Below are 11349 nucleotides of genomic sequence, written 5' to 3'. Positions count from 1 at the left end.
CTGCCAAAAGAATGAACAAATCTGTCTTGGAAGAAGTACAACCAGAATGCTCCTTAGAAGCAAAGATGGGGAGACTACATCTTACATACTTTGGACATATTATCAGGAGGGATCAGTCCCTGGAGAAAGACATCATGCTTGGTAAAGTACAGGTTCAGTGAAAAAGAGGAAGACCCTCAATGAGATGGATTGACACTGTGGCTGCAACAATGGGCTCAAGCATAACACAGATTGTGAGGATGGCGCAGGACCGGGCAGTGTTTCGTTCTGTTGTGCATAGAGTCGTTATGAGTTGGAACCGACTCGATGGCACCTAACAATAACATGAAGTCAATAATGCTTTCACATAAAATTGCTGTTTGTTAAACAAAATGATAATTTGAAAAACAGTAATGCAAAAAAGGAGAGTCAGGAATAGGAGAAGGATATGGAATGTGTGGCTAATTGACTCCATGCACAATGGCCTCCTTTGCCATGAGTCCCGAAGAACGGGATGGTGCCCAGCTACCATTACTGAACATTTTAATCAAAGATTCCATAGAAGAATCCTGATCAAAAAGGGGAAAATGCAGAACAGAATTTCAGATTCTCATGGTTTAAACTTTCTGGAGCCATGGAGGGTGGATAAACCCCTGAAACTATTGCCCTGAGATAATCTTCAAGCCTTAAACCAAAAGTATCCCCTGAAGTCATCTTACAACCAAATAATTTAGTTTAACTAGTGAAAAAGGTCTGCCTTAAGCATTATGCTCTTTTAAGAACTATCTATATGGGATCCAAGTGACAGCAGCAACTCAAAAGATTACATAGGAACCTAAGGGTGCAGTAAGTTTATGTTGATGAAGGAAGAACAACTCAGAAAAGAAGGATAGGAGTGGTTGCACAACTCAAAGAATGTAATCAATGCCACTTAATTGTACCTGTAGAAACTGCTGAATTGGTGTATGTTTTGCTGTGTATATTCTCAATAACAACAACAAAATAAATAAAATTTAGGAAAAGATATTTGAAAAAAAACAGTAATACATATGTGTGCCAAATATTTTTTTATCAAGTCTGTGGGTGATGCTGGGAGGGTGTGTGGATTCTCGCCCCATGTTGGGGAGCAGTGGCCCACAAAATGGGGTCCATGCATGGACTGTGAGGTGCTCTGGCCCCTGTGTCTCCAACCCTCTTCTCACTTTCCATTTAAGCAGCAGGCAAGTGCTTGTGGCCCCCTCCTAACACACGTGCACACACACAGCGCTGGCAAAGAATTGGCTCTTAAATGCTTCTGAAAGAACAGCAGATAATATCCTTAATTCCACTTTAGAGAAAAACTTCATGGGCAATTCAGAAGGCTGCTTTTAGTGGCCTTTGAGAAAAGTCAAACACATAACAGTGCAATTCAGTGAGAGTGGTTTGGTGGTTGGTTAAGTCACAAGGGTCCCACTAGGTGGCCTCTTAGTGAACTCACTTAACTCATGGCTAGAACCTATGGTTTAGAGTCATGTTCTTGTTTACATTTCTCTCCAAGGGGCTTTTGGTAGGGGCTGGAGAGTAAGCAGTCCAGGGTTACTCCTTACCTCAGGGAAGGGGAAAGGGGAGAGAGCCTCGAAGGCTAATTTCAGCCTGCAAACCCATGAGCAGTGGAAGCCAGCCCACCAGATGGGGAGGTACCCTGGGATCTCTGCCCTGTGAGATGAGAGAGGGGATCGGAAGTCCCCAGCCTCAGCTGGCTCCCTCATGGCGCAGGCAGCAGGCACTCACCGTGGTCACCAACGCCACCTGCCAGTTCTCCAGTTGCCATTCGCAGCGGATAACAGGGGACACCACAGCTATTAGCATGATCTCCATGGCCTCAGCAACCTTAGAGAAGAGAAAAATGTCGTGTCTCAGGGCTGGTTTGCTACCATTTCTTCCCCCATCTCCCTGTCCCTCGTCCTCCCTACTCTCCTTTATGAAGCACCTACTGTGTACCCAGGTCCCTAGGTGGAGCAAATGGTTAAGAGATTGTCTACTAACCTAAAGGTTGATGGTTCAAACCCACCTGGTGAAGATGTGGAAGAAAGGCCTGGTGATCTGCTTCCATAAAGATTACAGCACTCCAGAAAAAGGTCTTAGAAGACCATCTAAAAGTCCTGGCCACAGACTAGGCTGAGGGACTGACAGGGATGCTGTTACATACATCCTAGTCACGTGAGGCCCTGAAACATGCCTACTGTTCCCACTGCCTCTCTGTTCTTTTTTTTAAATAATATTTTATTGTATTTTTGGTTAACTATTACACAGCAAATTAGGTTCCCATCTGACAATTTCCACCCAAACTGTTCAGTGACATTAGTTACATTTTCCACAATGTGTCAACATTCTCTTTAATTGCTTTCTGGTTACTCCATTTCCAATGCTCTAGTTTCCCTGACCCCTTATCATCTCATCTTTGCTTTAGGGTAAATGTTGACCTTTCAATCCCATAACGAATGGTTTTTATGTAGAGCACCATTCTTACAGCTACTATCCTTTATTTTGTGTGCCAGTCTGCTACTTCGTTAAAAGGTGATCTCGGGGATAGTTTCAGTTCAAGGTTTAAAGAGTGTCTCAGGGCGATAGTCTCAGGGAGTCCTCTGGTCTCCACTGGTCCAGTTAGTCTGGACTTTTTTAAGAATTTGAGTTTTGTTATACGTTTTTCTCACATTCTGAGATCAGCTATCGTGACCCCCGTCAGAATGGTCTGTGGTGGTAGCTGGACACCATCTAGTTCCTCCCCACTGCCTCTTTACAAGTGCCTGACAGGAGCCCTCCGCAGCCCATCCCTGTCCACGCATCTGATGAGAAGATCCTGGTTCACAAAGCATCACCCTAAGACCAGGGAAGGGATTTGGCTACCACACCAAAATAAATAGCATTGTTCTCCTTTGCGTGTGAGAGATGGGGGGAGGGGAGAACTGGTAAAGGCCCCTTCCTAGCAGTGGTCTGGGAAGAACTGAAACAGCCTTTAAGACACTCAAAGCAAACCTGAGGCCATTTCGCAACTTCAAGTGTCATCATGCAGTAGACATACAACCTCCATGGACGTAGATTTGAAGATGGACATGTGCGGAAGGCCTAACTAGTAATGTATAGTGCTGATGATTGTCTTTTGGAAAGGGGTACAAGAGCTCCCTCTTCCTAACACAGGTAATATCTCATAGAGATACTCTTCCTTTGTATGGGTAGTTTGGTTGATTTGGGAAAGCAAAAAAATTCTAAATTGACTTTTCACTCACTGGTACATTGTTATGGACAAGAAGACAGGGCTCACATATGTTTGCAAGAGAAAGAGACACCCTAAAACAGAGGGTTTCTAATTTGTTTTCAGCCAAGGGACGATTTCTTCTTAAGAAACCATACTAGAAGATCAAATATGCAGAATATAAGTGGAAATGTTTGGTTGACAGTAGAGAGCAGCTGGCAGTAAAATCCCAACCATTCACTCCTACTTGTCCTTTGAAATACAGAATCTTACAATTTTTGGAGTCTAGCATATACATCAAGGACATCATACATGAAGAAAGCAAAAGGTCATTAAAAAGACAGAAAAGGAAGAAAAGGTCAAAATGTATGTCAGAAGAGACTCTGAAACTTGGTCTTGAATGTAGAGAGCTAAAGTGAGAAGAAGAAATGAAGTAAAAGCTGAATAGAAGATTTCAAAGAGTGGCTGGAGAAGACAAAGTAAGATATTATAATGAAATGTGCAAAGACTTGGAGTTAGAAAAATAAAAGGGAAGAACACACTGAGTATTTATCAAGCTGAAAGAACTGAAGAAAATTTTCAAGCCTCAAGTTGCAATATTGAAGAATTCTACGAGCAAAAAATTGAATGATGCAGAAAGCATCAAAGGAAGATGGAAGGAATACACAGAGTCACTGTGCTAAAAAGAATTGATCAACATTTAACCATTTCAGGAGGTAGCCTATGATCAAGAACCAACAGTATTGAAGGAAGAAGTTCAAGCTGTGCTGAAGGCATTGGCAAAAAACAAGGCCCCAGGAATTGACAGAATACCAATTGAGATGTTTCAACAAACGGATGCAACGCTGAAAGTGCTCACTCGAATTCATCAAGAAATTTCGAAGACAGCTACCTGGCCAACCAACCAGAAGAGATCCATATTTGTGCCCATTCCAGAGAAAGGTGATCCAACAGAATGGTGAAATTATTGAACAATATCATTAATATCACATGCAAGTAAAATTTTGCTGAAGATCATTCAAAACGGTTGAGGGATCTGCCAGAAATTCAAGCTAGATTCAGAAGAGGACTTGGAAGGAGGGATATCATTGCTGATGTCAGATGGATTTTGGCTGAAAAGAGAGAATACCTAAAAGATATTTGCTTGTGTTTTATTGACTATGCCAAGGCACTTGACTGTGTGGATCATAACAAATTATGGATAACATTTCAAGGAATGGGAATTCCAGAATACTTAATTGTGCTCACGAGGAACCTGCACATAAACAAGGGAATACTGCATGGTTTAAAATCAGGAAATGTGTGTGTCAGGGTTGCATCCTTTCACCATACTTATTCAATCTATATGCTGAGCAAATAATCCGGGAAGCTGGACTATATGAAGAAGAACTCAGCATCAGGATTAGAGGAAGACTGATTAAGAATCTGCGATATGACACAAACTTGCTTGCTTAAAATGAGGAGGACTTGAAGCACTTACTGATGAAGATCAAATCACAACCTTCAGTATGGATTACACCTCAACATAAAGAAAACAAAAACCCTCACAACTGGACCAATAAGCAGTTCATGATAAATGGAGAAAATATTGAAGTTGTCAAGAATTTCATTTTACTTGGATCCACAATCAACACCCATGGAAGCAGCAGTCAAGAAATCAAATGACATATTTTATCGCATTGGGCAAATCTGCTGCAAAAGAACTCTTTAAAGTGTTAAAAAGCAAAGATGTCACCTTGAGGACTGAGGTGTGCCTGACCCAAGCCATGGTATTTTCAATCTTCTCATATGCATGCGAAAGCTAGAGAATGAATAAGGATGACCAAAGAAATGATGCGTTTGAATTATGGTGTTGGAGAAGAATATTAAATATACCATGGACTACCAGAAGAAGGAACAAATCTGTCTTAGAAGAAGTACAGCCAGAATGCTCCTTAGAAGCATGGATGGCGAGACGTAATCTCATGTACTTTGGACATGTTTCCAGGAGGGACCAGTCCCTGGAGAAGGACATCATGCTTGGTGAAGTGGAGGGTCAGTGAAAAAGAGGAAGACCCTTAAGGAGATGGATTGACACAGTGGCTGCAACACTGGGCTCAAACATAGCAACTATTGTGAGGATGGCGCAGGACCGGGCAGTGTTTCGTTCTGCTGTATGTAGGGTCACTATGAGTCACAAATGACTCAACATCACCTAACAACAACAACAGCAGAGACCTCACTGTATAGACGCAGAATATTCTACATTGTGTTGTTGATTTTTATAAAAGTTGAGCAAGGATTACTCTTGCCTTTCTCTCTTTCTATACTAGACTGCTTCCCTAGAGAGCAATGCTTCTGAGAGATGCAGGAGAACTTGTCAGGCTCTGCCTGCAACTCACGTTACACAGGTTAGCTGAGTGGGGAGAGTCAGAGCTCCTTGGTGTTTACTCACTGGTCTCCCTCTTAGGTATCCTTACTCTCAGACCATTGTTATGTTGACCACTTGTCCTAGATGTTCTATTCTATCTCATTATCATTATGCATCTTGATGTGGATTCTTCACATACTCTCACTGCAGTGGTTTTGCACTTGTACGTCACCACTGTCGGGGGAAGCTCTGGGGTTGTAGTATTCCTTTGTGTGTATGTAACGTAATTTGTTCATCCATTCATCTGTTGATGGGCACTTAGGTTGTTTCCATCTTTTTGCTATAGTGAATAATGCTGCAGTGAGCATGGGTGTGCATATGTCTATTCACGTGACAGCTCTTATTTCTCTCGGATATATTCCTAGGAGTAGGACTGCTGGATTGTCTGATATTTCTATTTCTAGCTTTTTAAGGAGGCGCCATATCATTTTCCATAGTGGTTGTACCATTTTACATTCCCACCACCAAGGCTGTAATCTTTATGGAAGCAGACTGCCACATCTTTCTACTGTGGAGCAGCTAGTGGGTTCGAACAGCTGACCTTTCGGTTAGCGCTTAACCATTGTGCTGCCAGGGCTCCTTTTTTGCTCAAAATAGCAGATAGTAAATAATAACCTTCATCAGTGTCTGTTAAAGAATTTGGAAGTCTGTGATTACAACAAACAACCCCGTTGACTGTTCTGCACAGTATGTTTGAGAACCGCTGTGTCTAATATTACGTAGAGCAATGCCATCGTTTTCTTCTCTCTTCCCAATACCTTGATTTAAACCATTATTTTTTAAATGACTATTGAATTCCCAGAACATGGAGACACAGATATTCAATTGCTCATAACGGATCACCTGACAAAGGTGAAAATTAATTTTGGGTTATCTGTCTCACAGCGTTCCTCCTCCCTTGGACCACCAAGACTGGAGGTCGGGAGTAACTGTGTATTCAACCGTGGGAGCCCTTGTGTCACAGTGGTTAAGAGCTCAGCTGCTAACCAAAAGGTCGGCAGTTTGAATCCACCAGCCACTCCTTGGGAACCCTATGGGGCAGTTCTACTCTGTCCTATACGCTCACTAAGAGTCGAAATCAACTTGACTGCTATGGGGGTGTGTGTGTGTGGATACAACCACGAGGCCAGCTTTGGGATGTGAAATGATCACCAAGGACACTCACCCCAGTGCTGCCCATGATCAGAAACAGGACGATGTGGAAACGCCCGAACCCGATGGTCTCCACAGCATCCTCCACGGTAAAGGTCTTTGGTTCTAACAAGGAAAGGCAACGTGAAAGGAACAGCTTCTGGTGGGAAGGGAATGTGTGTGGAAGAATTGCTCAAACAAGGCGCAATAATGGAAGGTGCTGGAAAGTCAGTTCATTGTCATCAAAACTCATAAACATAGGGGAGAATTAAGTAGCAGCATGAATGTTGGAGACATCTGTGATACGCTTACCTTTGGGCTGTGGCTCTGGGCTTGTCAGACTCAACTTCTGAAGGCTAATGGTAGTGACCGGCTCCGTCTGCTTGGTCGTCATCTTCTTAAAGGCTCAAATTCCCCACACAGCTTCCCTGATGGAAGTGAGGCTGTGAAGAAGGAAAGAAAAATAATGGTTATTGAGAGCTATTACATGGCAGGTATAGTACGCAAAGAATTTCATTGAATATTCTGTCAGGCATTGGGCTAAGCTTCTATGAACTAACTCCATTAACCCTCCCAACAACCCTGGGAGCTAGGCACTATTGTTATCCTCATTTTAGAGATGAAGAAACACAGCCACACAGTTAACAAGTAGCAGAGAAAGAATTTCCACACTGAGCAGCCGTGTGTAAATGAGGGTACACTTACCTCATAAGATTGTTGTGTGGGTTCAGTGAAATTCTGTGTGTAATGGGCCTGCCATATAATTCGCCCTCAGTAACCGTTATGTTTCTTTCCCTCTTCCCTCCCTCGCTTCCAGCAGAGAAAACAGCCTTTGTTACAGAAAAATAATCGCAATAGCCAGGACTTCACATTTCTCTGCGTCCTGTGATTTTCAGTGTGCTTTTGCAGGTATCAATCAGTTCATTTAATTCTAACAGAAATCTGTAGCACATTTCTGTTTACTCCCCCACTTCTTTTAATTTAAAAACTGAGATTCTTAAGCAGAAAAATCAAAAGAAAAATAAAATAAAGAAATACGTGTATCAAGTTGGTAGCTTAATCACACAGAAGAAAATGTTTCAAATGACTTGAAGATACTGTAATTTAACTGTAAGGAGCCCTGGTGGCGAAGTCATTAAGCACTTGGCTGCTAACCAAAAGGTTGGCGGTTTGAACCCACCAGCCGCTCAGTGGGAGGAAAGACATGGCCATCTGCTCCCGTAAAGATCACAGCATAGAAAACCTTATGGGGCGGCTCTACTCTCACATGTGGTCACTATGAGTTGGAGCCAACTCGACGCCACCCAACAACAACGGTTTAACTGTACATCACCAGTAGGATAAAGGGAAATCCTAACTGTTCTCTATGAATTGACTGGATGGCACATAACATCAACAACAAACTGTTCTCAGTAATTATATTGTTAGTAACAATATTGGAATCATTATTATTTTGATACTAGCATATATTGTAGGGTAAAACAAGTATGTAATTATGCCAACAGTATTGTTGTTGCCATTAGTTGCCATCAAGTCAATTCTGACTCATGGCGACCCCATGTGTGCAGAGAACAAGTGCTCCATAGGGTTTTCAAGGCTGTGACCTTTCAGAAGCAGATTTCTTCCGGGTCGGCTTGAACGGCCAACCTTTCGGCTAGCAGTTGAGCACTTAACTGTTTGCTCTTAGGAACCAAGATTTTCAGTGTAAGAGAAAAGAGATACAAATATACAATCAAAGTTATGTAAAAAAACATACAATCCCAGTTTTGAGTTGGAAATACCAATATGAATTCATTGTATATATGTTCACTTTATATACATATACATTTATATATCTCCTAGCTCTATCTACTAGAAAAAATGACCAATGAGCACTCCTAGACCCCAGATTGTTTCCTTTACCATTCCCACTAAAAGAATCTCAGGCATCTTAGATAAACGGCAGCAGGAACTGTACAAATTGAGCCTGGAACATCTTATAGCAGATAGCAAGGAACATAGCAACACCTGCTTGGATTGCAACAAAAGATTACACAGGATTCAGCTCGAAAAGGCTCCCCCTGGCCTAAGATGGGACAATTTGAGCATCAAAAGGAATCATGACTGCAAAGAATTGAGCCACATCAAAGATATTAAAATCCATTTGTTCATAAACAAAAAACCAAACCCATTGCCGTCAAGTTGATTCCAACTCGTAGCAACCTTATGGGACAGAGTAGAACTGCCTTATAGGGTTTCCAAGGAGAAGCTGGTGGATTTGAACTGCTGACCTTGTGGTTAGCAGCCAAGCTCATAACCACTTCACCACCAGGGCTCCCATTTGTTCATAATGATACTAAAATGAAAAGCTCATTGATCACCTTTGGAGAATTCTAAGAAACCAACCCATTATTCTGAAGACTAGTAAATATCTTGCCTTCTTGTACAGATGTCTGTTCCTCAGGGTAACCAAACAGTTGCTGACAGAACATTATTCTTCACAGAAGAATTTCAGCTAATATATGCAGAATAAATGATGGAATAAAATATCACTGTTTTGCAACTCTGAATAAAATAATGGATCTAGGCAATGATCATCAATGGTGGATACATCATTAAGTGAAAGGCTGATGGAGAACTTTACTAATGGATAAAGCTGATACAACACTTGAACCCACTGAAAAATTCCAACACCACTGAAAGAGAGCCAATTAGACATTACAGGGTTCCTGAAGAGATGCAGTAAGAGGGAAATATGCAACTTCTCCTGTGAAGGATTTTCACAGAAAGAAATTGCATCTGAATACGAGCAAGCTTCAGGATCTAGCCACCAGTTTATACAGGAAATGAAGAAACCTGTCACACTACGACGGGCCAATACAATAAGAAAATTCTAGAATGTGGAGAATTCTATAGGATACACGACCTAATTCTTCAATAAATAAATGGCAAGATGAAAGAGGGAAAGGGAACCGATAAACTAAAAGAAAAGAGACAAATCAACCAAATTCATGAGTGGAGCTTATTCAGATCCTCATTCAAACAAACAACTGTAAAAAAAAAAAAAAAAAGAAAACAGAAAGGGGAGCAATAAGAAATTTAAGCAAGTTTGGAAGTCTGATTATACTAAGGGATTATTAATGGTATTAGGCATCATAACGACATCATGGTTCTGGTAGAAGAGAAGAGTCCTTAGTTTTAGAAACATACTACAGTATTTATAGATTAAATGATATGATGTTCGAGATTCGTTTTAAAATAATTTAATGGTAAGATGAGAATAGGGTGCAGAGGAGGCAGATAGGTGTATAAATGAATCAGGAATGGACATATGTTGATAAGTATTGAAGAAAGATGATGAATACATTGGGGTTTATTTTACTGTCCTATACTTTTGAGTAAAGGAGTCCCTCAGTGGTGCAAAAGGTTAAGTGCTCAGCTATTAACTGAAAAGTTGGCAGTTTGAATCCAACCAGAAGCTCCTCGAAAGAAAGGCCTGGCGATCTGCTTCTGAAAGATCACAGCCATTGAAAACCCTGTGGAGCATTGTTCTACTCTGACACACACGGAATCACCATGAGTCGGAACCAACTTGACCACAACTGGTTTGTTTTTTCAGTCTTACTTTTGAGGATGTGCAACATTTTTCAAAATGAATCCTTTTTTTAAATGAGGTTCAGTGATGCTTAAATAACTTTTCCAATGTCAGACCACTAAGAAGTAGCAGAATCAGAACTCAGAGAAAGATCTCCTCTTCCCAGAACATAAAAATAGCCACGGAGCAGTTATAGAACAGCACACCAAGGTCGTTAATGCTGTTAAGTGCGAGCTCTCCATCTAGAGTGTGGGGACACCTGTGGAGACTTCAAAGGGGGTTCTGACACGTTCCCTGCCATAATCTAGATGGGATAAAAAAAGACACATGAAAACTACTATACTGTGGTGTAGATATTATTTGTTTTCTGAAAACACTCTTACAAGACACAAATATTCCCAGACAGGAGAGAAATCAATGCTGCTTCAGAAATAAGTCCATGAAATCCTCTCTCCCAGGGGAGACCATGAAAAGTTGTTATTTTCACATAGTGGTTGTTGTTGTTAGGTGCCATTGAGTGGGTTCTCACTCGTAGCGACCCCATGTACAATAGAACAAAACACTGCTCCGTCCTGCACCATCCTCACAATGGTTGTTATGTTTGAGGCCATTGTTGCAGCCACTGTGTCAACCCATCTCGTTGAGGGTCTTCTACTTTACCAAGCTCGATGTCCTTCTCCAAGGACTGGTCCCTCCTGATAACATGTACAAGGTACGTGAGACCAAGTCTCACCATCCTCAATTCTAAGGAGCATTCTGGCTGTACTTCTTCCAGGACAGATTTGTTCACTCTTCTGACAGCCCACAGTATATTCAATACTCTTTGCCAACACCATAATTCAAAGGCATCAATTATTCTTCAGTCTTCCTTACTCATTGTCCAACTTCTGTATGTATATGAAGCAACTGAAAATTCCATAGCTTGGGTCAGGTGTACCTTAGCATATAGTGGAAAAAGTCCATCTGGAAGCCTGAAAGTCATGAGCACAAGCTAGAACTACTATTGCTCCCTTTCCGGACATT

General features: G+C 41.5%; 1 protein-coding gene across 1 annotated transcript in view; it reads right to left on the bottom strand.

Annotated features, from left to right (window-relative positions):
- The window catches only part of SVOPL (SVOP like), a 66707-nt gene extending 59561 nt beyond the window's left edge, over window positions 1-7146 (bottom strand). The window contains exons 1-3 of the mRNA XM_012557299.1: window positions 7065-7146; window positions 6787-6878; window positions 1750-1848 (exon numbers count right to left, since the gene is read on the bottom strand). Coding sequence (XP_012412753.1) covers window positions 1750-1848; window positions 6787-6878; window positions 7065-7146 — 273 coding nt within the window. The remainder of the gene's footprint in view (window positions 1-1749; window positions 1849-6786; window positions 6879-7064) is intronic.
- Window positions 7147-11349: the final 4203 nt, after the last annotated feature.

The sequence above is a fragment of the Trichechus manatus genome, unplaced genomic scaffold (genome assembly GCF_000243295.1).
Source record: "Trichechus manatus latirostris isolate Lorelei unplaced genomic scaffold, TriManLat1.0 scaffold00093, whole genome shotgun sequence".
Lineage (NCBI taxonomy): Eukaryota > Metazoa > Chordata > Mammalia > Sirenia > Trichechidae > Trichechus > Trichechus manatus.
The sequence above is the reverse complement of the archived record's forward strand: the minus strand, read 5'-3'. Positions and strand labels throughout refer to the sequence as shown.